The sequence below is a fragment of the Eulemur rufifrons genome, chromosome 9 (assembly GCF_041146395.1).
Source record: "Eulemur rufifrons isolate Redbay chromosome 9, OSU_ERuf_1, whole genome shotgun sequence".
Classification (NCBI taxonomy): Eukaryota; Metazoa; Chordata; class Mammalia; order Primates; family Lemuridae; genus Eulemur; species Eulemur rufifrons.
This window is the reverse complement of record NC_090991.1, coordinates 41,324,553-41,349,990: the sequence shown is the minus strand read 5'-3', so window position 1 is coordinate 41,349,990 and position 25,438 is coordinate 41,324,553. Positions and strand designations below refer to the sequence as shown.

The 25,438-nt window shown below is 55.1% G+C and overlaps 1 protein-coding gene across 1 annotated transcript; it reads left to right on the top strand.

The window, feature by feature from the left end:
- Window positions 1-3,185: 3,185 nt before the first annotated feature.
- On the top strand, window positions 3,186-21,226 carry WNT9B (Wnt family member 9B). The gene is made up of 4 exons (XM_069483159.1): window positions 3,186-3,318; window positions 18,000-18,256; window positions 19,694-19,959; window positions 20,753-21,226. Exons 1-4 carry the CDS (start codon window positions 3,242-3,244, stop codon window positions 21,224-21,226), a joined length of 1,074 nt encoding a protein of 357 aa, XP_069339260.1. The 5' UTR covers window positions 3,186-3,241.
- The last annotated feature ends 4,212 nt before the right edge of the window (window positions 21,227-25,438 follow it).

Here is a 25,438-nt window from a genome sequence, read left to right as displayed (position 1 = left end):
TTAGACATCCGTGGGGGAGGTGTGGGGCTCTGTGTGTCACTGAATGCCTGGACTTGGGCTGGAGCGTGTGTCTGAGCTTAGGAAGGAGTGCTTCTGTGAGCACGCATTGTGTGTGACAATTTATATCTCTACGGCCCCATAAAAAGGCCACAGACCAAGGTTATAAAATGGCAACACGTTTCCTCAGTATCTACTGTGTGCTGAGCCCCGAGCCAGGCTCTGAAGACGCAGGAATTAAAACTCAGGCCCGCCCTCGAGGAGCCCACAGAGCAGAGCGGGTGGTGGGCAAAGCAACACACCATTTATGGCGCAAAGGCTGCTCGTCTTGAGGGCCACTCCTCATGTCCGTCCTCAGGGATCCCACAACAGCGGGATGATCTGTTTTTACCTCCATCTCCTCCTCCATTCTATGAGCCCCCCGAGGATCGGCACTTACAAGGAAAATGATACTCTGCAAGGATATATAATGCAAAGGCCACTGTGAGTCAGGCTGTGCCTGGGTGGCCCTGAGCCAGCCAGCTAGTCTTCAGCCACAGCCAGTGCAGACGGTCCCACTGGGACTGGGCTCAACTCCTGCTGCCACTACTACAGCTGGCCCACCTGCATCAGATACTTAAGCTCTCCCAGCCTCAGATTCCTCACCTGTGCAATGGGCATAATGATTATTCCAGCCTTCCGAGATATTTGAGGTTTCAGTGAGACCATGGGCCAGGCCTGGCACAGACATGCGCACATGTACACACACAGCACTTGGAACATGAGAGCTGCTGTGAAATTATTATCAGCAGCAAGAAGCTGCCACCCAGGCAGTTCTGTGCAGCCTTGTTGACCAAGAAGGCAGAAGCAGGACACTGAAGCCTCCATTGGTAAGCTAGGGGTCACCCCGGCAGTCAGAGACCTGACATGGTTCTAACAGCAGGAGGATGGAGCCTAAGGGTGGGGTCCACACCGTTGGCTGGTGGGGGCTCAAAAGCATGCATCTGAACACTTTCTACATGGTTTTCATTCTCCAACCACTGAACCGCCGATATCTCTATCAAATCTTTGTTTTTGATGTTGTTGTTTGTTTTGTTTGACAGGGTCTAGCTCTGTCACCCAGGCTGGAGTGCTGTGGCATCATCATAACTGACTACAGCCTTGAATTCCTGGCTTCAAGTGATCCTCCTGCCTCAGCCTCCACTGTGCCTAGCTTCCATTGAATCTTTGGTGTTTCCTCCAACCTCTTTGCATCACCAGCTTGGGTAAGCTGGGTTGACGTCAATTGGGTTGATGTTCAGTGGGTAACATTTATAATATGAAATACTGAAAATGTGTCACTTTGGAAGAATGTGCCTTCTTCACTTCTCCATGCTCATGCACACTTGTGTGTGCTTATAGGCTTGAGGACAGGAAGGGAAACTGGGACAGCCCAAGCTGGACGCACTCTGTCCTTACCTGCCCACCCTTGGGTGCCAACAGGGCGTGGCTGGGGCCTGGTGCAGTCTCTCTGCCACTCCAGTCCATGGCTCTACCTCCTCTCTGACTCACACTGGTCCAGCTCAGGCCCCTGTTCCTCTAAGTCTTCTTCATCTTGGTTCAAGGTCTGATCAGTGACGTGCTGAAGCTGGGTCCGACTGGCTCACAGAGCTGACTACACACAGCTCTTTCTAACTCTGGTGATCAGGCACGACACCATATTGGAAGCTTGAAATCAGTCATGGTGGGAGTATTTAAGAGACAGAAATCAACAAATGATAAAAATCAGACACCCATCCTCCCACCCCCACCCCAACCAGTTGTAAATTCTACTGGTCCTGCCTGAAGTTACAACAACTGATACTGAGTGCCAGCACCCGCTGGGCATTTGACATCTTATCTGCACAAAAATCCTGTGAAATATTTCTCATCATCCCTATTTCATACCTGGGGCTCAAAATGTACATAATTTGACTCCAGGTCTTTGCACACCACACTGGGCCATTCGGTCTCAATAAATAAAACCATGAGGTTTGACAGGGCTGGCAGAGACGTTAAAAGATCATTGGGTCATCTAACCACGCTGCTCATTTGACAGAGAAACTGACCTCCAAGAGGCTCACTGTGGTGGGGGCTTCTCTGTTAACGCAGCCTGACACTGCAGCTGCCATCTTTCCAACTTCTCCCAGCCCCCACCACGCTGGTGTCCACTGCAAAGCCAGGTCACTGTCACCTGATGTTCTATATGCATGGCTGATTTTTTGGAAAGTTTACATGCAGGTCTTGACATTCATTGCAAGTTGTATTTTGTTTTGCTTGATTTGACCCAGTGGTCAAGATTCTCAAAAACATTTTAAATCTCACTTGGGTCATTGGTTGTATGTCTCCTTTCTAGACTGGTACCACCCCCTGCTTTGATCACTGCACCTGACCTGCAGGCCTTGGGGTCAAACTTGAAAAAAAAAAAAAAAAAACAAGCAAGAGGGAACTTTGGGGCCCAACACTGGAGGTCCCCATTCTGTCTGATAGAGGTTCTGGCGTCTACACACCTTGGAAATTAGGTCCCTCCTCCCCCGAGGCCCTGCCCACCCCACTGAGTCCGGATTTCTGTGCCCACGAACATCAGCAGCATTTTGTCACACACCCACGGAGGCCTTTCCCCTTCCCCTCTGACCAAGGGTCCCCCCAGGACTCCCTTTACCCGGCAAGAGGGTCCCCAAAGCCGTTGGACCCGGGCCTGCCCTCAGAGTCCCGGGACTGCACAGAAATACCCGCACCCGCCGCGCAGGAGAGAGGAACCACGCGACGGGTGTTCCACAGACTGCAGGCGCATCCCGGCTCTTATCACTCCACCTCCTCTACCTCGGAGGAGAGATTGCGCGTTCCTCCGCCTCAGCCCGGAGAGGCAGAGCCCGGTGAGTACCCGCTCCGTACCCCGGTCCCCGCCTCTCCAGGCCCGGGGGGCTTCGCGTTCAGCCGCGCGTCCTCCAGCTGGCGCGGCGCCAGGTGAGCGCTCACCTGAGGCCGGCGGGAGGGGGGAATAGGGGCGGGGCGGGGGCGGGCCCGGGGTGGGGGCCCCACCCGCGACGGGGCGGGGCGAGGACGGCGGGGCCAATGGGGCGGGGGGCTCGCCGCCCGGGGGTGGGGGCACTGTCTGCGCTGCTCCCTCCCTCGGCAGCGCCCGCCCCGCCCCGCCCGGGTTTAAAGCCCCGCGGGCGGCTGGTGGCGGCGCTGCGAGCGCTGAGCGGCGCGAGGAGATGCTAGAGGGCGCCGCGCCGCCCGCACCATGCGCCCACCGCCCGCGTTGGCCCTGGCCGGGCTCTGCCTGCTGGCGCTGCCCGCCGCTGCCGCCGCCTACTTCGGGTCAGTGCCCGCCGTACCCCCCGCCCGCACCCGGGCCCGCCAGTCTCCCCTCCTCCAGCTACAGCAGGGCCAATTTCCCCCTCTCGCTGTCTCTCACCCCCGCAAGGTCTCGAACTCAGACTCTAGCCCGGCGGGACCCAGCCCACCTCGCAGTCAGAGTTCTCTCCCGGAGCTCGATCTCTGGCTTCCCCCGCTCAGACTCCGATCGCACCTTCCAGCGTCCGAGTCTCTTGTCCCCTCCGCCGCCGCTGTCCTTCCCCTGCCCAAGATCGCGAACTCTGCGCGCGCCTCGGACCCTGGCCCTGTCCGCCCCGGCGCACCCTGGCCCTGCCCGTCCAGGCGTCAGTCCCGCGCTCTGATGTCCTCTCCGGATCCTCACTCGGGTGCCCTGTCTGCCCTCATCCTGGGCTCCGTCGAGCCGCCGCCGGTGCCTCGGACTCCTTCCCCACCCTCCGGCTTCGCCTTGCGGAGCGGAGACCGAGGTGGCTGGGTTGCTGCCAAGACCAGGGGCAGAGGACCGTCTGGTCCAAGGGGAATAGGGGAACCCTCGGACCGTGGGAATGTCAGCTGGAGATGCGGGAGGGAACCGCGTCCGCTGGGTAACTGCGACCAAATTTCAGACCTGGCATCGGTGAATTCTCAGGAGAATCCCGAAAGGAGTGATAGGGCCGGTGGTGTGTGTGGTGTGTGTGTGTGTGCACGCGCGCGCGCACACACACATACACGGCTAGAAAAGGAGGATCACTGTGGGAGTGACACCTGGGGAGAGAGTGGGGCGATAACCATCAGCGGAATGTTGGGAGCAAAAGTGATACAGGGCTCTGACCCTGAATTGCAGGGACCTGGGGGTGGCGGGACTGTCGGTAAGAAGGCACCTTCCCAGCCTCCACCCAAAGCCAAGTCCGATATGTGCAGTCTGTTCCTTTAAACCTTGCCTCCCCTTAAAGTCTTCACCCCAGATCAGAGTGAGGTTTACAGTCTGACTACATACAGCAAAGGCAAGAAAACACCAAGATTGTGACCTGGGAGAGGCTGCTTCTAAGAAGTAGCCCTGGAGGGGCCGGTGAAGTCTGGGAAGTCCTGCACAGGCTGGAATAAGGGCTGTGGGCTAATTTCCAGGTCATGACCCCTGGTTAAAACGTGCCTTGCTGTGGGCAGTCGCTTTCCCTGCAATACATAGGGAGGGGAGGGGAGGGGAGGGGAGGGGAGTACCAGCCCAGACCCTAACTCTGGGCTCAGCTTGCTAGTGACCTGGAAAACCACTCAGTGTCTGGACCTCGGTTTCCCCTTTTGTACAAAGAAGGGGCTGAACTTGATATGACTGAGCTTCTAGTTGACCCAGCCCAAGAGCAGTGCACATACATGATGTGTGTTTCTTGAAGATTTCTGGCTTGAGGAACTGTGGCCTCAGCAGGTAGGATATAATGGGTAGGGCACTCTGGGTCCAATCTTGCCACTTGCTAGTTGTATACTCTTGGCCAAGTTACTTAACCTTTCAGTCCCTTAGTCTTTCATCTGCAAAATGAGGATTATAGTGCTTATTTCATAAGAGAATTGAGTTAGGACATGTAAAGCACATAGAACAGTGTCCAGCACATAGTAAGTACTCAACTAATGCTGGTGATTATTATTATTATTATTATTATGAGGAAACCAGGTACAATATCCTGATGTCCCAGCCCTGACAGTTTTCTGAGCTGGAATGAGAGAGGGAGGACAGATGGTACCTACATCCTCTTGGACACCAGCTCAAGTGGGGTGAGAGGAGAGGGGTTTCAGGGGGTCTGGACCCCCCGGCTGGTGTGTTGGAAGGGAAAGGAATTCCCGGCAGTGCACAGGGTTAGAATTTGGGGGCTGTGAGCAGGGGCAGCCTTGGAAATGAGAGGGGAGATGGCCACTTAGGCCTGGGTTAGGGCTGAGAGGGGTGAGTATTCAAGCCACCTCTTCTAGGTCACAAGCCCAGCTGGAAAGAGCCAGCAAAGTACATACACTCAGGCCAATGCCATCCCGGTCTGGGGAGCACGACAGATGCTCAGAGAATAAGCTAAAATTTGGGGCCTTATGCTGTAAGTGTTGGCCTCAGAGAACAGACGAGATTCTGCCTGGGCTCTCACTGAGGAAACTCTCTCATGACTCAGACCAGGTTTCCCAGCTTCTCATCAGAAATTTGCTCTCTGGGAGGAGTCAGATATCAGTCATCCACACTGTAGTGAGAATGTGAGGCAATGCGCTTCCTCCTTCCCCAGGCCATTTGCGTTCGAAGTCTCATTTCTAGTTATACCATGAAGTGTTTGGCAACCTGATGAAAGAAAATTCAAACATCAGGAGAGCAGGTGAGGCCAATTTTTGTGAGGCCAAACTTGGGGGGTTTTGAAATCACAGAACCATAGACTTAAGAGTTGGAAGTGAATCTAGAAGCATCTCTGGTCCAGCTTCCTGCTTCAAACAGGTCATGTATGATTATCTCCATTTTTCAGATGGGACAACCCCCACCCCAAAGCACCGTGAGCTCACTGTTGCTTCTGCTGCTTGTGCTAGAGCCCGATTCTCTTCATGGTGACAATAACGTAATGACTAGTGTTCAGTTTACAAATCACTTTCTCATAGAGCCCCTTCTCTCATCTGATCCTTGGAGACATCCCTGAGGGACATAAGATGGTATAAATAGTTCCCACAAGGAAACTGAAGGTCAGAAAGGTTCAGTGAGTCACCTGATGTCACACAGCAAATTAATGGGGGAGGCAGTCTAGAAACCAGGTGCTGCCTCCAGTCTGGGCTTTTGACCCTACGGGGAACAACCTCCATAGCTAGTTCTATGTGACCCCCCCCCCTCCAGGGGAACAGTGGCTGCAGGGGAGCTGCAAAGGGTGGAGAGTGGAGGGTAGGCTACTTAGTTAACTCTTTTAGACTCTCTTGGCCGTAGTAAGCTAGGTGAGGCCACAACATTCTTCTCTGTCCTCAGCAGTGAGACAGGATACTCTGAGCCCTGCTGGGCTGTCAGGTGGGCTCAGAGGATGGCATGGTGGCAGTGGGACAGGAGGTGGACCAGAGGTCAGGGGCTGAGTTTGTCCTGGCTCTGGGACACTCTCTGGGTTGTCCTTGGTCATGTCACTTGTCTCCAGGGTCCTTAGCACCTGGAGGTCCTAAGGTTCCCTAACCCTACCAGGCCTCCTGCTGGCTCTAGAAGTCTAGAATTACCCAAGAGCTTATATTTTGGCTTGGATGACTTGGGAATTCTGCAACTATTAATTCTTGTGTTATACAGCTGGTATAAACATTCCTGCACATCTCCTTTTGTGAATACATGTTTTCCTTGGATAACTGTCTAGGACTGGATTATCGGATCATTGGGGTTTTAATTTGTATTTCTCCAGTGATGAATGGTGTGTTGAACATTTTTTATGTGCATATTGATCATTTGAATATCATTTTTATGGAGTTACTAATATTTGTCCTCTTATTGAATTGTAAGAGTTCTTTACATATTTTGGATTCATGTCCTTTGTTAGAAAGTATTGGCAATATTTTATTTCTGTCTGTGGATTGCCTTTTCATTTTCTTATTGGTGTCTTATGAAGAGCAGAAGTTTTTAATTTTCATGAAGTCCAATGTATCAAACTTTTCTTGCACAGTTTGTGTGCTTTTTTGATGTCCCATTCAAGAAATCTCTGTCTACCCAAAAGTTGCAAAAGTTTCCTCCTGTATTTTCTTCTAGAAGCTTCATAATTTTAGCTTTTACACTTAGGTATATAATTCATTTTTTAGTTAACCAGTGTGCATGGTGTGAGGTAAGGGTCAAGGCTTACCATTGTCCACATGGAGATCCACTTGTTTCAGTATCATTTGTTGAAAAAAAAATGATGTTTTCTTCACTGCCATCTTTGTTGCAAATCAATTGATCCAATATGTATGTGGGTCTCTTTCTGGACTGTTCTGTTCCATTGGTCTATATGCCTATCCTTATGCCAATACCACACAGTCTTTTTTTTTTTTGAGACAGAGTGTCGCTTTGTTGCCCTGGCTAGAGTGAGTGCCATGGTGTCAGCCTAGCTCACAGCAACCTCAAACTCCTGGGCTTAAGGGATCCTACTGCCTCAGCCTCCTGAGTAGCTGGGACTACAGGCATGTGCCACCATGCCCGGCTAATTTTTTCTATATATATTTCAGTTGGCCAGATAATTTCTTTCTATTTTTAGTAGAGACAGGGTCTCGCTCTTGCTCAGGCTGGTCTCGAACTCCTGACCTTGAGCGATCCACCCGCCTCGGCCTGCCAGAGTCCTAGGATTACAGGCGTGAGCCACCGTGCCCGGCCCACACAGTCTTGATTACTGTAGCTTTATAGTAAGTCTTGAAACCAAGTACTATAAGTTCTCTAACTTCTTTTTCAAAATTGTTTTGGCTTTTCAGGAACACTGAATTTCTACATAAATTTTAGTAGCAACTTGTCAATATCTCCATGAAAACCTGCTGGGCTTTTGTATTGGGACTGTATTAATCTATAAATTAGTTTATAGAAGAATGACATTCTGTCAACATTGAGTCTGTTGATTCATAAACATATCTCTCTATTTAAAAATGCCTCTTTATTCCAAGGGCTTTTAAAATTCCTTCCGGCAGTGTTTTATAGTTTTCAGTGTGCAGGCTTTGCAAATACTTTTTTAAAAAATGGTTCCTAAGTATTTTATGCATTCAGAGGGTATTGTTTTTATTTTTAAAAACCCCACATTTTTAGAAATTGATTGAGGCCCTGAGAAAAACAGGGTTGGAAGGAAAAAAAGGGTAAAAGAAATTTTACTGCTTCGGGGGTAGTGGATTGAAAGCCAAACATCGCTGATAAGAATCATTGTGTTTTAGGAAGGAATTTAGGCAGCTTGTCCCTCGCTGAGCTGTGTAACCCCTGAGGAGTTGGGCTCTGGAGTTGGGCTCAGGGTCAAACTGGCCTCTCCTGTGGATGGTGGTAGAGTTTCTGTGACTGCGGAGGGGAGGGACGTGGGGCAGGGGGACTCCTGGGCTGAAATCTCCTAAGGAAGAGAGATCCTGGTGCCTTGGGGATTAGGTACACAGGTAGAAGTTGGACTCAGGAGGAGGTAGGCCAGGTGCTGTGAGTGCGACCCCCGCTCTGGCATCAGCATGAGCAGGATGGCAGGGAGGTGGCCGAGGTACTTGCTAGAGTGTAAGGAGCCCTGGGCTTGGTGTCACACAGATCAGAGTTCAAATTCTCCATCTACCATTTACTAACTGACCCAGGGCAATCAGTTAGCCATTCTGACCTCACTTTTCCCATTTGTAAAATGGGCTAATTTTTACCTCTTAGGGTTGTTGTGAGGGTTAAATAAATGTGTATAAAAGTACTGAAACCCTGTCCATGTGTAAGGAGTCCAAGAAATCTAGTGTTCTGCCTCACTGTATCCCTAGTAAAGGAGTGGCTTTGGTGACATCTGTTCCTTCCTCTCTGCATCTTTATCCCAGCCACTGTACAATTCAGAGCAGATCGAACCTTTCCTGTGCTCAGCACTCTGTGCGCATCATCTCATTTAGCCATTGTGACAGCCCAGGGGGTAGGTGCCGGTACAATTATCCTCATTTATAGGTGAGTGGGGAAAAAGCTCAGAGAGACCAAGTGCCTGGTCCAAAATCACACAGCTAGTGGCTAGCAGCGCCAAGACCTGAATTCTGTATGTCAGGATCCACAGCCCTCCTCTTCAACCCTGCCTCGTGCTGCCTGTGGAGCCCCCGCTGGAGGCCTGCCTCCCAGCAGCTCTGACCCTCGGAGCCCTCCACTCTCCTGCCCAGGTCACTCGGCCCGTGTCCTGGTGTGTCTTGCGCTGCGTGTCTTAAACTCGTGGTTTGTTGCCTAATATTTTAGGTGCTCATGTCTCCAGTTCACTCATAGTTGCCTTTGGCAGACATCGTGGGGCCTGTCATTGGCTGAGTCTCCGCAGCCCCTAGTGTTGCTCCCTGGTTTGAGGTGAATGTCTGGGTGGGCAGCATCCTGTCCCTCTCGCTGGCCCTTCCTTTCTCCCGGGACCTCCCTCCGTGCCCCACCACATTTTCTCCCTCCTCTTCAGCCACTTGGCTCTCCAGGGCTTGCGCGACTTCACCAAGGCCTGGCCAACCATGAGCCATGGCCTGGCTTCTGTCAGGGTGGGAACTGGACTCAGAGCAGAGAGCAGAGACTTGTCCCCATCCCCAGGTGTTTCGTGGCAGCTTGGCAGGGCACAGGGCAGCCTGCAAGGGCCAGACCCCCTTGCTGGAGAGATGAAGGCCGGAGGGGAAGGTAGAGAGTCCTAGTGAACCAGAAGAGGCATCAACCATCGTGTTCCAGTTAGTCCTGGAAACGCCAAAGAAGCTGGCTTCAGGGCAAGACCAGAGGGTCTGCTTTTCTTGACGTTACAATCCCTTTGAGGCCAGATGCATTTCAGAACTCAAAATTGATTTCTTTCTCTCTTTCTCTCTTTCTTCCCTCCCTTCCTTCCTTCCTTCCCTCCCTCCCCCCTCCTTTCTCTTTTTCTCTTCCTCTCTTCCTTTTTTCCCTTCCCTTCCCTTCCCTTTCTTGTCTTTGACAGAGTTTAACTCTGTCATCCCAGCTAGAGTGCCGTGGTGTCAGCTTAGCTCACAGCAACCTCAAACTCCTGGCCTCAAGCGATCCTCCTGCCTCAGCCTCCCAAGCAGCTGGGACTACAGGTGCATGCCACAACACCCAGCTAATGTTTTTCTATTTTTAGTAGAGACTGGTCTGCTCTTGCTCAGCCTGGTCTCGAACTCTGACTGCAAGCAATCCTCCTGCCTCGGCCTCCTAGACTGCTAGGATTATAAGGATGAGCCACCACGCCTGGCCCTCAAAATTTATTTTTGAATTTCAGAAAGGTAATATATTGTAGATACTATGCATAACATAGCACCTCTAGCTCTTGGACAGCATCTCATAATTAGGCTCTTCATTATTTTTTGCAGGAAAATATCTACAGGTTGGGATAAATAAAGATCATAATATTCTCACTTTCATTTGAGTCAGGACAGAGCTGTCTTCATCATCGAGTGGCCACACACAGGCATTCCCCAGAGGCCTGGCCCTTCTAGGGCCCACAGTCCAGCCTGAGCCTGCCTGTCCATGGGGAAGAGGCTGACCAAAGCCCAGGGAGCATTCAAGAGTCTGCCAAGCTAGTTAGTTGGTCAACTTGCCCTGGTTAAATAACTTGGCCGAAGTCACCCAGCCCGGAAGCCAGGATCCCTAGCTGGGGTGGAGCTTGCCACAGAGAGGTTACAGCCTTGGTGACTGCTTGCCTTTCCCTGCTGTCTCCACCCCATGGCCCAAAGCTGACTCCCCTGAGTCAGAGCTGGGCCTGTGAACCCAAGAAGCTGGGAGGCTTGTCTTTAGGGCTTCTAGCCCCACTTTTCTCTGCTTCTCCCCATCCCCATGCCAGGCTCCCTCCCCTTCTCTCCCTCTTCACTATCCTAGGCCCTTCTCTTTGATCTTTCCTCTGTCTAACAAAGTATCCTCTCAGATACCGTTGTTGTATCAGACTCTCACACTTTAGTATGAATCGCAAGCCACTTCTATAAGCCTTATTTCTGACTTTTGGCTGAAAAGAGACTGAGTTCCAGACCAGGGGAAAGTAGACTTTTAAGCAGAGGGTCTCTCCCTTCCCGAGGCCCCACCTCTTGCGCTGCTCAGAGGGTCAGCGGAGTCCTGCTCAGGCTTCCTTCCCCTAAAACCTACCTGTCTTGTGTTTCCACCACCTTAATGTCTGCTGTGGCTGGCTGATTTTGCTTCCTTGAAGTGTTACGTCGAGACTGAAAGCAGAGACTGCCAGGCTTGCCAGAAGCAATCAGGAGACCTGGGGCACAGTCCCCCGGCCCTGCCACCGAGTGGGTCACCTTGGACAGTAAATCTTCCATGAACTTGCAGGGCACCAGACAGGTCAAAGCAGAGACCTACACACGTGGCAAACCTCTCGCCCTCTTTGCTTCCCCACAGCAGCCTCTGAGATGCCTCCCAGGAGTCACCGGAGAAAAATCTCTGGACCTGGTGACCTCGAAGGGTTTCTCCAGCTCTAAAATCTAACAGTTTGAATGGTATACATTGGACTCAGCCAAGGAACTTGGGGAGATGTTTATTTTCACAGAGTCGTAGAGGTGAGGGATCCCTCTGCACAGGAGTGACTTTGGGGACCCTCCGTGGCCCCCGTGCCACCTGACCCCTGCATGCCAGGCACAAAGGCTTCCTCTCCTCGGCTTCAGCCTGAGCCTGAGCAGAGAGGGAGAGAGGCAGGAGGGAGGAAGGGGGAAGCGTTTCCTCCACAGATGTGGAACTAGCCAGACTCTAAATACCGGAGATTGTTGAGATGCAAAGCATGCTCGCGCGCGGGCTGCTCGCTGCCCACTCAGCTCCTGAGCACGTCTCCGCGGTGCCATCCTCAGCGGGCAGCCGGGCGGCGAAACAGGAAGTGGAGCTGTTCTTGGAGAGACAAAGCCCACAGCTGGGCCAGGCTCTTTCCTCTCAGAGCCAGGGATGGGTGGGGGCCGAGGCTCTGGGGCAGGCTCCAGGGGGAGGTGGCGGCCAGTCAGTCCCGGGGTGGGTTCGTGGGCAGAAGGTAGGGGCTGGGGAGGGAAGGAAGGCTGGATCCAGGAGCAGGGAGGAGGAGCCACCCAGGGGAGGAGTGTGGTCTCGTGGTCTGTGGGTGGACCTGGCATGAAGCGAGTGCTCAATAAAGTCCTTTATAGTCATACTTGTATTTATTGCTACTCAGTAAATAAAGGTATAAAAATGAATGAGCGAGCGAGTGAAAGGAGAGAATAGAGGAAGTGGGCGTAAAAGTAGGAGCCAGGAGCTGCCGCATTTGCCAAGCTGCACATTAAGGACATCATGGGGGACGTGCGTGGTGACATGGAGCCCCTAGAGGAGAAAGGAGGCTGAAGGTGGCAGGGAGGATGTTCTGCTCGGCACAGTAACCCTGGGGGCCCCTCAGTGTGACAGGAGGAGGGGAGAGAAGCCTGGGGTGTTGCTGAGGGGCCCCTCTCTGAGGAGGGACTGCCCAGTGCCATGGTGCCCTCTCTTGCTGGGCCGCGTGCTGCCCTCGCTGAACTCCCCCCTGCTGGGAAGAGGTCAGGAGCGGAGAGCATGGGTGAGTGTGCGAGAGCGTGTGTGAGTGTACAGGGGGCTAGCGAGGGCCAGCAGAGGTGGACTGAGACGTTTGAGATGAAAGCACAAAGGGAGCATTTACCATGCAAATGGCTCCGCAGCGGAAGCCTGTTATCAGGGGATCTCATGGGGCTTTGCAGGGCCAAGGCCAACACCCCAGGCAGCACAAGGCTTTCCTGGTTCTCAGGGAGCTGCCTGCAGTTGGCATGGGCCCTGGTGCCAGGCACAGCTCCTGGACCCTGCAGCTAAGACTCCAGACCTGCTGGCACAACCTGGTGCCCTAGAAACCACCCGGCTTGTCCTATGCCACCTCCCCACTCATATCCTGGGGACAGCCTCTGCTGGCACCATCAGACCCTCTCGAGCAGAAATAAAGATGGGAGTGGGTTTGGGAGAACAGAGCCTGGGGCGCTCCTGGGAGGTGAGGAAAGCTCTACATCTGCCCGGCCTTCCCCGAACAGCCTGGGGTGCTTCCCGAGAGCCTCCCCCTGCCTCGTTCCCACCTCCCACTATAGGCAGGACAGGACTGGCCAAGGTCAGGTTCTCACCCTGACAGTGCTGGGAGCTCTGATCTGGGTCCCTGAGCAGGTACTGATTGTTGCCCAAGGAGACAGGCCACTTCAAAGCTTTCTCTTCCTTCCCCTGCTCCCTGGGGCCTCTGGAGAGTTTGGAGGACTCTTGAGTCCAACCAAGCTCCCTTCAGACTGTGAGCTTCTTGAGGACAGGACCGTGTTCCAGCACCCAGCACAGCGGCTGGCACATAGTAATAGGTACTTGACAATGACAAATGCTCATCTGGGGCTTACTATGCACCAGGCACTGTACTGCATTCAACAGATAAAGCACAAAGAGGTAAAATACCTTGCCCAAGGTAGCACAACTAGGAAGAGATGGAGGTGAGATTTGAACCCAGGCAGCCTGGCTCTGGTCATGCTCTCCCCCAAGCCAAGGTGTATTTGTTCAATAGAATGAGCTCAGGGGGTGAGGGAGGTCCCTGAGGTCACCCGGAGTGAGAGTCAGACCTGGGACCAGAGCACCCATGCCAGAACAGCCTTGGGGCACGAGGCCCTTGGGTCCCCATGCTCCAGCACGTGGTGGGTGATTATTGAAGGGCGAGCTCCGTTTCTTCTCAGGGGTCTGATCGTCCTGGGGTCCTGCTGATGGCAGGCAAAGCCTGACCCGGGAAGCTTTCCCCAAAGCCTGGCAGAGCCTCTTCTGCTTCCTTCCAGGTCACCCCGATGGGGGAGCTTTAGCCAAATCTGCGGATGGGCTGGGCACTGGCGCGTGTGGAAGGAGGTGGGGCCGGAGGGGCCAGGAGTGGGCAGAGGAGATCTAGGGGTGGGGTGTAGGTGGAATGAAGTCCCGAGGGGCACCCTTGACTTCTCTCACTCTAGGGGAAGACAGGGTGGTCTGGCAAGTGGCGGGGGATGCCCTGGGCTCAGAGCCAGAGGGCATCTCATGTGTGGGGGTGGGGGCCTCACCCTCAGCCTGACCACTAAGGGCCAGGGGATGAGGGTGCAGACAGCAGAGGGGCACAGAGGGGGCGTAACCAAGTGAGGAGGAGGAAGCTGGTCAGGTGGGATCATTGTTTTCTTAGTGGGAAAAGAGAGGCTGGAAGCCAGCCTGGGAGAGCTCAAGGAGGACTGGACTTGGGGAGCCCAGCTGGCCAGGGCAGGTGCGGCCTGATGGAGTGCGGGGGTCCCGGCAGCTCTGGAGCACTTGAGTCAGGCAGAAGCCCCCAGCCTGGAAGAGCAGTTAGCAAGTTTGCAAAGTCTCCTTCCTCTGCTCTGATAGCAACTGATTGACCCCAGAACAGTGCCATCCTTAAAACCCCCAATTTTTTCTGGATTCATAAGGCTAATAAAGCTCACTCAGCTTCTCTGTTTGTCCATCTTAGCCCCATGGGGCTCAGCTGACATGTGGGTAATTGAGATTTCACAGAGGGACCCGTGGGTGGGGTTCTCAGGCCTGGGGTTCCAGAGAGTATGATTTCTTCCTGGAGAGGGAATCACACCTACTGACCACGGAACAAAAGCTGGAAACTGCAACACTCAGAATTCTTCTGGGGTCCAGGAAGAGAGCTTCCCAGCAGATGCCATGAGATAGGCATGCATAGGAGAATTCACTAGCACGATTTGAGGAGCTAAGTTGACACGTTTTCTAAATTTGATGTCAGCCTGAGCAACATAGCAAGACCCTGTCTCTACACCAGAAAAGAAAGAAAGAAAAATTAGCCGGGCATGGTGGCACACACCTGCAGTCCCAGCTCCTCAGGAGGCTGAGGCAGAAGGATCACTTGAGCCCAGGGGTTTGAGGTTGCAGTGAGCTATGATGATGCCGCTGCACTCTAGCTCAGGCAACAGGGCGAGCGAGACCCTAGCTCAAAAAGTGAAATAAATAAATAAATTTGATGTCCTGGTACTATTTCTTCAAAGGAAATATGATCCCAAACCACAACACAGACAGCAAATAAAAAGGAAACTGGGCTCTGGAAGGTCTCCCAGGCTGTCTTCCTAGGCCCTGCTGGGTCCCGGAGGCAGTGCCAGGGAGCCTTCTTTGAGAGCAGCCCCGGGCAGACCAGGCAGGGCCCAGCGTGGCCTGAGGCCTCTGTGTGCTTGGCTGCCTTTCCTGACCATTAATCGCTGCTAAGTGTCATTACCGCTAATAAACTTAACCGACTTTATACTGGACTCCTGGAGCCATCAATCTCAGGGTCTATTACCTGACATTAAAAAAAACAGGCGCCTGTTGATGAGCGTAAAGGTGTTTGCCGAGCCGGGCTCGCAAGTGCAGTCGAGGCAATTCCTGTGCTCTGCACCTGTCAAAAGGTCGTAATCAAGGATGGCGCCCCTTACGTGACAGACAACTCTGAACCTTCACTCCATACGGTGGGGGTATCTCAGGCAAGAGCACAGCTGTGTCTCCAGAAAACTCTGCGGCCAGAGACTGAGAAGCTCCCCAAAGTCTCCCTCCCACTCTCACCTCTGCTTCTCTTGGTGCATTTCGTTAATTCTTTTTTTTCTCTCTTCGGATGAGCTTCCTCGGTTTATCTTCTGTGTTTCAGACCCAGTCATCCAAAGACACAGGGAAAGAGAGAGAAAGAACAGTGTGTTCTCCTAATTCAAATTCCAGATTCCCAGAGAAAGAACTGGTTGGCCCAGCTTGGATCATGTGATCATCATTGATCCAATCAATAGGCCAGCAAGGTCACAGGGTATAAAATGGCCTACAGGGGCCACATGGTCACCATGTCGATAGAAGGAACGGGCGGGCAGCTAACCCAACAGGTGTCCACCAGAGTAATTTAAAGGGCTTAGCAGTAAGCACTCAAAAATGGCAAGTATACAAATGTATATAACATTACAAATATAATAAATATAGTATATAATGTGTTATATGTCATATAAAATGACATATAATATAGCTGTCGTGATATAATAATAGCTATTATTCTTAAAATGGCATCTGGGACGGGCCTTGAAGGATGTTCAGCCCCATTGTCTAAAATTTCCATCACTCCCTGCTAGTTCTCTCATCTGTCAATCAGCTTCTACAAGGGAGGTGTCAGTTTCTGGAACATAGCAATTGTGTGAGCAGACGGTGCCCCTCACACCAGCCCCTGGTGTGGGGAGGAGGACATATGAGGGGCTGGGTAGCCGCTGCCCCCTTTGCTGCCTACAGCCCCCGCACTGCCCTCTGTGCTGGAAGCCAGTCAGGTGGGGCCTCGTCAGCTGGGGTTGACATTGGCTCCTGCTCTGGACCTGCCAAGGGTCAAGCTCTGAGGGCTTCCTGCCAGGCCGGAGGGAGGGGTTTGGGTGTAGACCTGGTGGACTGGAAATTTACCCATTTGCCCCCAGATTAATGATTAACGGGCCCCTGCCCTCACCTTGTCTGGGAGAGGAGCCCAGGGCCAGGCTGGGCCAGGAGGAGCCCGATAGCATCTGTCTCTGCTTGGAGGTTTCGGAGATATGCTCCACACTGGCTTGGCTGCACCTGATGGGTTTGGAATCCATGGGCAATTTCTGAGGGCGCTTGGGGCCTGGCCAGGCCCCTCACCCTCCGGTGAGGCTTCCTCCTTTGGGGGCAGACAGAGAGGGTGTGGCCTGCAGCCAGATGTCCTGGCTGAGGCAGGTGGCTCCACGCAGGAGAGCTGTGCTCTTGGCTCAGTGGGATGTGGCTGACACCTCTGGTTTGTCTACAGGGCTCTCACCTTGGCCAGTGGCCCGTGACCAACAGTGGCAAGTGCCACATCCAGGCAGGAGCTTTAAGAGCCGTTGCCTGGTTCCACCACTGCTCCCTTACCCTGGCTGTGGGGCTGGCATGTCCCAGAATCAGGTATATTCCACCCGCGCTGGGGGGGCACCAGGGCATAGGTCAGCAGACATTGTGAACTAGTACAACCATCTCACAGGCAGCTTCTGGGAAAGGGAGGGTGATCTCTAATTCCAGTTCTCACACTGCTGCTGACCTGTTGTATGATCTGGGCCAGTCTCTGCCTCCTCATAAAACCTTCTTTTCCTCATCTGGACAAAGGGAGACTCTGCCTAGTGAGGGAGCAAAGCTCTTGCTAGAGGAGAGATGGTTGGGAAGCTCCAGCTAGCAGGAAAGTAAGCCGGCACGTCCCAGGCTCTGTGGCTAGTACGTTTCGTATAATCCTCCCAGCAACCCCAGGAGGTATAGAGGATTAATCTTTCCACTTTCCAGAGGAGAAAAACGAAGTCTTCAAGGTTGCACAGCTATGAAGTAGAAGAGTCAGGAATTTGGCAGTCTAACTCCAAATCGATGAGCTTTGGATACAGGGGAACAAGCAGTTTGGGATTGATAACCTGATGGAAATTCAGCTCTTTCACCTTCATCTAACCATCTGTCAGCCCTTCTCTACTTCCTTTCTTCCATCCCTCCCATCCCCCAAGCATCCATTTGTACCAGGTGCCCAGTGGTCAGATGTTTGAAGATCTACCCGGGAGTTATGGGAACAGGTTATGTGGGTATGGGATTACTTGAGTAGCGACATAATGTAAGGGAGAGGGGTGTCAGGGGACCTTGGCTGGTGTCTGCTCACATCCCCTCTGCCTGCCGCCTCTTAGCAATGTGTCTCTTCCCTCCAGGCAGCGACCCATACTAAGTGCTATTTCCCAAATTTCCCTGATTATAGAAGCTGCTCAGGGAATGGCGTAAATATACAGATGCCCAGGCCCTATTCCAGACCAATAGAATTTGAACTGCCAAACATGGATCCTGGGAATCTGTATTTTTAATAAACACCCCAGATGATCTTTCTAATTGGGCCAGTTTGGGGGTGGGTACAAAGAGCAGAGACCGGAATCTGGAAAATGAGGGTTTGAGTCCTGCACCAGCCCTTATTATAAGCGCCCTGGTTTTCCTACTCTGCAATATGGGGACGTCACTCCCATGGGGTCAGCCTGCCGCCCAGAAGGGCAATAAACAAAGCTCGAAGAAGGCTCCCTTCCCCTCCCCTGCCCCAGATCACAATCCGCAAGGCCCACCTGTGTCCCTTCTCTCACCGCCCCCCCCACAGCCTCACCGGGCGGGAGGTCCTGACGCCCTTCCCAGGCCTGGGCACTGATGCTGCCCCTGCGCAGGGTGACACCCACCTGAAGCAGTGTGACCTGCTGAAGCTGTCCCGGCGGCAGAAGCAGCTCTGCCGGAGGGAGCCTGGCCTGGCTGAGACCCTGAGGGACGCTGCGCACCTCAGCCTGCTCGAGTGCCAGTTCCAGTTTCGGCAGGAGCGCTGGGACTGCAGCCTGGAGGGGAGGATGGGCCTGCTCAAGAGAGGTAGGGAGGAGGGCTGGGTGGGGGGAGAGGAGGGCGGCGGGGGGCGTGGGAGGAGGGTCTGGAGGGGAGGAAGACTGGGGGACAGAAGGGCTCGGGAGGACCGCCCTACCCCCTGCCCCTGTGCCCAGGCCACACTGCCCTCGCTAGTCTAGCACAGCCACAGGGGAAGTCCTGGGAGTCAAGGGTCTGTTGAAGGCCAACTGTGGCCCAGCCTCAGGTTTGGGAAGCAGAGGAGCAAGGGAGACACCAGAGAGGAGGAGACAGAAGCCCATGCCTGGAGGAGCCCACAGATGAGCTACATGGTCCCCCAGTCACCCCCCCCCGCCTCCTGCACACACACACGTGTGCAAGAACAAGGTGCTAGAACATATGAAGATGGAAGGCAGTGGTGACTGGACAAATGACACGAGATAGGCCCACACATGTTCACTCTTTGTTCGTCACATCCTTTTATCCATCATCCCTCCTCCCCACCCTGTCTCCCTCCCTTCTCCCTGCGTCTCTCCAGGCCTCGCTGTCCACTCACTAAGCATCTGCTGAGGCTCGTGGCGAGTGGCGCACTGTGCTAGGTGCTGAACAAGGCCCTTTCTGCCCTCGGGAAGCACACAGTCCACAGGGGAGATAACGGGCCATCGCGTGACTCCATCACCAAGGAGAAGGGCCATGATGGGGACTTTTACAGAAAGACAGTGATGCTGTGCAGGGCAGCCAGGCCCCTCCTGGGCCAGGTGCTCCCTGGGGAGGGTCTGGGGCTGAGCTCATGCTCCCCCCACCACTTCTCTCTCTCCCTCTCGTCGCCAGCGCCTTAGGTGCACTGGAGAGCAGGCAGGAGGTGGCGAGCCCTTGGGAGGCCAGGTCAGGTGTGGGCCACGTCCCAGAAGCGAGGAGTAGCAATGGTCCTGGCAGGGGGCAGGATGGTCAGACTGTGGCAGGCCGGGGAGGAGACTACAGGTCACTCTGTCATTGGGTCGAGTCCACTGTGGGTGGCATCATGAATCATAGAAGCCCACAGGGCACATCTCAGGGATCGGGGGCCTCAGAAATGGGTTGGTCCAACTTGTCACACATGGACTTGGAGTCCAGATCGCTGGTTTAGCCCCCTCTGTGGCCCTCACTAGAGCCTGAGTCTCTTCTCTTTGCATCTCAGTGTTCGTGTCTGTCAAGTGGAGGCAGTAACTCCTGTCCTTCCTGCTGCTCTCTGGGAACCTGGGCACATACTCCATAGTGAATCTGGAAATTCCATTTAAACAGCAACTTGCAGCCTGAGTTTAAAGGGCAGGTGACGGGGAGGCTCACCCGGAGATGTGTCCTCAGGCCCACGTTCCCTCGTCCTGCCCATCGCGGCACTGCTACCACCCTCTCCTGCCCTCGGAGGGCAGCAGCGGCCTCTGAGCTTCCTCCTTTCCTCCTTCCTGACCCCCCGGGCGCCCCACACAGGTTTCAAAGAGACGGCCTTCCTGTATGCGGTGTCCTCGGCCGCGCTCACCCACACGCTGGCCCGGGCCTGCAGCGCCGGGCGCATGGAGCGCTGCACCTGTGACGACTCTCCGGGCCTGGAGAGCCGGCAGGCCTGGCAGTGGGGCGTGTGCGGCGACAACCTCAAGTACAGCACCAAGTTCCTGAACAACTTCCTGGGGCCCAAGAAAGGAAGCAAGGACCTGCGGGCCCGGGTAGACGCCCACAACACCCATGTGGGCATGAAGGTGAGCGTGTCCCCAGGCCACCCATAGCACCTTCTGCAGCCTGGGCATCTACTCTGGACCACTTCTGGCCACCGGGAATACAGCAGAGTGGGGAAGGGCCCTGGGTGTCATTGGCGGCTGGGCAGCAGCAGGCTTGGACCCAGGCCTTGGTGAAGCAGGCACGTGTTTGGAGAGGGGTCTCCATTCCAAGGACTGGGCCTTCCTGGAGGTCCTAGAAGCCAACATAGTCTGCCAACTTTGATCTCGAGCAACCCCTGTCTCCCCTCCATTTTATGGGTGGGAAGATAGAGGAGGCCCAGAGAGGGGAAGGGACTCAGTGGAGGTCACACGGCAGTGGGACAACTGGACGGTACAAAGAATGTAGGTCTACAGGGGTAAGAAGGCTGGGAGAGGCCAGTGCTCCAGTTCCTTAGGAGACTGGATTCTGTGTTCTGTGTCCTCTGTCCTCATCACGGAGTCGTGTGAACCAGGGCTGCTCTGTTCAGCTGTGTAAGTTGTCTACTCCACCAGAACGCTGGGCTGGTGGAGGAGCAGGGGCTGCGAACGGCCCACACTCTCCCCAAGGCGTGCGCATTGGCCACCTCTGCCTAGAGGAAGGAGAGTCTTTGAACTAGTTGTGCGAAGGTGCCTCATGGGCTAGCTGGGGTCCTATTTGTCCCCCTCCCACGGGGAACCTCCCTGTGTCTCCTTCCCATCCTCCTGCCGCCCCCCTGCCAGGGTTGGCGCCCTGGATGCGGGCTTGGGCTGCGGGTCGGGGCCTCTGACCACGCCTCCACCCTGGCTCTTCTCGCAGGCTGTGAAGAGTGGCCTCAGGACCACGTGCAAATGCCATGGCGTGTCGGGCTCCTGCGCCGTGCGCACCTGCTGGAAGCAGCTCTCCCCATTCCGTGAGACGGGCCAGGTGCTGAAGCTGCGCTACGACTCGGCTGTCAAGGTGTCCAGCGCCACCAACGAGGCCTTGGGCCGCCTAGAGCTGTGGGTACCCGCCAGGCCAGGAAGCCCTGCCAAGGGTCAGGCCCCCCGGCCTGGGGACCTGGTCTACATGGAGGACTCACCCAGCTTCTGCCGGCCCAGCAAGTACTCGCCCGGCACGGCGGGCAGGGTGTGCTCCCGGGAGGCCAGCTGCAGCAGCCTGTGCTGTGGGCGGGGCTACGACACCCAGAGCCGCCTGGTGGCCTTCTCCTGCCACTGCCAGGTGCAGTGGTGCTGCTATGTGGAGTGCCAGCAGTGTGTGCAGGAGGAGCTCGTGTACACCTGCAAGCCCTAGGCCTGCTGCCCGGGGAGCCAGCCGGGCACTGCCAGGACTCCCACGGTGCCCGTGCAGCTGTTCAGCCATCCCTCTGGGCAGGTAGGCACAGCGTGTGGCACACACCAACGTATGTGCCAGCGCACACGAGTGTGCAACTCACCACTCCTCGGCCAGCCTTTTGCTTCCCGCAACAGCAAAGAGAAGCAAAGCCCAGCCCTGAACCCAAGAGTCGCCAGCCTTATTGAGGACTTGCAGCAGGAAGGCAGGGTGGGAGAGGATGTGGAGGGAAGGGAGCCCGAGAGGACAGCAGGACTGAGGTTTTGGAGGGGAGAGAGGGGCTATCCCGCCATCTTGGTTCCTGGGGTGAATGAATGGCCAAGAGCCAGCAAGCTCTCGGGAGCCAGGCTTCTGGGTGGAGAATGCCACCGGGGGCAGTGTTAGCTGGGAGCAAAGGTGGGAGTCTGCCTGGATGGGTCAGTCTGGCCCTCCAGCCCCGCCCAGATGGCAGTGAGCAGCAGGTGCCATGCGCCACTCCTCTGGCTTTGCTGTGCTAGAGGGGGGAGAAAGCCCAGGTGGCAGGAGCTGTTTGGAGGAAGGAAAGCTTTCTGGGCTTGAGTGGATCCACGTCAGATACGTGTCCTGGAGCCTCCTTGATTTGGGCTTTCAAATGCACCTGCACGGAGGCCTCATTCTCATCTCAAGAGCTGAGCTGTCCACAGCCACCCACCCTGCCTGGTGCAACTGCCAGTGGCGGCAAGGCAGGCCACGGTGGGACTCAGTGAGCCTGAGGTCACAGGGGGAGACAGCCACCCTCCTCGTTTTCCCTGGTGGCCAAAGGAACCTTTAATTCTAACCCAGAGGAGGAGGGGGACAGCCCTCTGGTCCCTGGTAGGGACATAGCGAGCTCAGTTTCTCAGCCATCTGTTGAGTCAGCTTTGGTCAACTCCCTGTGGCTGGGGTCCTCCTGAGCTGCAAGGCCCTGCCACCAGCTGATGTTCATGACACAGATGACCAGCTGGCTCACGGGTTCTGGTTCTTACTACCTTTCTGCTCTTACGGCTGCATATCTGATTAGGGCTTTTGCCCTGGCTGGAGCTGTAGGCACTGAGTCCTTGCCACACTGGCTCTTTGTAGCCCCTTCATTCGCTAATGGCCCCTCGCTTTGTCTTTACCTGAGGAGCAGAGGTAACTTTGCTAACTTCCTCGGATCCTGTGGACATTTCCAGAGCCACCTGCCAAGGCCTTATGTGGGAGGAAGACAGAGACGCGGGTACACACGCACTGGCCCACCCCTTGGACCAGGCCGAGGGGTCCCACACACCTCTCTAGCTCAGGACAGAGGCCTTGCAGGGGCCACTTTGCTGGACGCGTTGTGCTTCCCAGAGTGGGGCCCGGTGCCAGCCAGGAGGACGTGACCTCCTTCGGGACACCCTTGGCCGCTTTGCCAGCGCTGCCGCACCCCTCCGTCAGCTTCCTTTCTCCCTGAACCCAGAGGTGCTGACCCTCCACTGCAACAGGAAACTTCGGAATCAGCCAAATGCTCAGAAATGTCGTCTGTGCCAGCTCCAGGAGGAAGGCCCATGGCGGTACCCGGTGGCCTCCCTGAGACCCCCAAGGGCGAGGAGGAGCTGCCCAGCCCTCGGCGATCGGGGCAGCCTGCTGGATGCTGGCGGGATCTGCGACTGCACAGGCTCAGAGCAGAAGCCAGACGGACCCGAGTCCCCCTCGCTAGGCTGACTTTGCTGACCCAAGCAGCTGGCCGCATCTTGGCAGGAGGAGGAAAGGGTGGAGGGCTAGTTTTCTGGTTTCTTCCACTCCCCCACCGCACGGAGAATTTTCCTCTGCCAGCCTGATGCATCTTTCGCCTCTGGCTCCACCCCAGCCCAGCCCCGGCGTAAGGCAGCAGAGACCTCGCTGGCAGGAAGAGGGGGCCTGGGAACATCTGCCTCCCAACTTCACAGCCACTGTGCCATGGTTGCAGGAGGGCAAAGGGCAGGCTCGGAGGGACCTAGGCCGTGGCTGGCCGTGGCTGGCACTAAGGACCCCTCCACTTGTGGGGTCCTCTCCATCCGGCCCTCTCCCCGTCTTCTCCTCCCTTGTCTGCACCCCTTTCTTTTCCTGGTATCTCTAAAGACCCACCTCAGCCCTGCTCGGGCCCCTGGGGACCACAGTGACCACTTGACCCCTCTTTCTACAGCTTTAAGGGAAATGCTCACAGGGTATTTTTGTCTACCTCACATATATAGTTTTTAGGATGAAAGAGAATAATTTATATAGCTAAGATATATGAGAAAGTATTTATGTTATTTATATAGTTGCAGCACGTACACGGGGGTTGTGTGTCCCCAGAAGTTCCCTGAGAAGATGCAGGCGGGCCTGACGGGGGCCCCCACTGAGCTGGAGGCCTGGTGCCTAAGGAGGAGGTCGGGTGGGCTCCCGCGTCCCACGACTCGGCCTGCTTGGAGCTGGCGAGCCCACGTCCACTCTGCCATGACCCTGGTGGGCTCGATCCAGACCATCCTTGTGAAGTCTGTAGTTTCCCTGCTCTTCTGGGCCCCAGGGCCCCTTCTGCTCTGGCAAAAGTATCTTGTTCATAATACTAATGACAGCAAGGATGACCACACCTGGCGTTTGTAAAGCACTTTTGATGTTCGAAACACTTTTGTCCCTCCCCCCCCCCCACTCCATGTCTCCATTATCCCTGTGAGGTAGGTGGGGCCGCACTACTGTGCCCATTTTACAGATGAGGCCCAGAGACAGAGGCCTGTGCTCACAGTTACCCTGAAGAGATTTGTTCAATGAGTATTTGCTGAACATCCACATGGGCCAGGCGCTGTGGGAGCCCTGGAGCCTGGTGACCGTCCCAGGCTGGCTCCGTGTGGCCCTGGCCTTCTGGATCTGGACGGCAGATTGGCATTTCCCCCGCTGGAGTCCCACGTCTCAGGCACCAGGACTGCCTGAGAGGCCTGGAGAGACGGGGACCCCCGTGGAGGCCACTCCAGGGGTCCTTCTGTCCAGGTTGCCCGAGAAGGTCGGGCCGTACTATCAGCCTCTCTCAGCCCACAGATGAGTTTTGTTTGCTCTCACTTGTGTTTTTCTTTTAAAAATGAATAGTTTTCCACTGGATTTGTGGCTTCTTTTGTAAACTCAGCTGTGCTGGCAAACTGGGCCTGCCTTCCTGGCCGGCCACAGTCAGCCAGCGCGAGGGAGCCCTATGGGACAGGATACGCGGGGGCTCCCAGCTGCCGAGTGCCCCCGCCTCAGCCCTCCTCGTGCACAGATGCCTGGCCCTCAGGGGCACGCAGTGTCCGTCCCCTGGTCTAGAGAAGCCCAGCTCCCCTGGTGTCCTCCATTTCCAGACAGACAGACCCCAGCCAACCCTGGAGGTTATTTCTGCTTTCCAAGGTTTCCTTTCTCAACAACCATGAACTTCAAATGCTTTTTATCTCAGCACACTTTACAGTGACAGTGGGAGCTACCATTATTGAGCTCCCATTGTTCCAGTGTCAACCATGATCTGAGGGAGCTGCCACTCAGCGCCCAGCACCACCCTGGGGACTGGGGTACAGCCGTGAACGAAACTGAGCCCCTGCCAGGGCTCGAGGGCTGACGTCCTAGTGGGGGCAAAAGACGATAAACCAATAAACTCCATGGCAGTTACTTGTACTTATTTTGTCTCAACTTATTGCAATAACCTTCCACGTGGGACACGACCCCCCTGCAATGGTTAAGGAAATGGAAGTTGTGAGATGCACCGGCTCCTAATTGCCACCAGCAAGCAGTGGGGTCGGGATTCGAACACAGATCTGCTGGCCTCCAAAGTATGGGTTTCTTCCTCTCCACACTGGTGGAGGCAAGGCAGGGACAGATCGCCCCATTTTATGGATCCTGGGTAAACCGAGGCCTAGAGGAAGGAAGGAACCCCATTCCAGGTTCTGCACCAGCTCAGGCCACCCAGAGCCCAGGTCCCTCCTGGGTTGGTGAGTGTTTCTAGTGCCCTCACCCTCTGGCCAGCAGCACTGGGTGGCGCAGGACACAGCAAAGCAGAAACAAGAGGTACAGACTTGCAATGGTTTGGTCATTTACATGTCAACCCCAGGTTCCTCCTCCGGCCACAGTGCCTTCCCAGCAAGCTCCTGGAGGTCTCATGGGGGAGAAGTCCCCTTCTGGGCAGAGGTAGCAGAGAGCACTTGCCTCCTGGCTCATTTATGTAGCCCTGCTGGGGTCCCC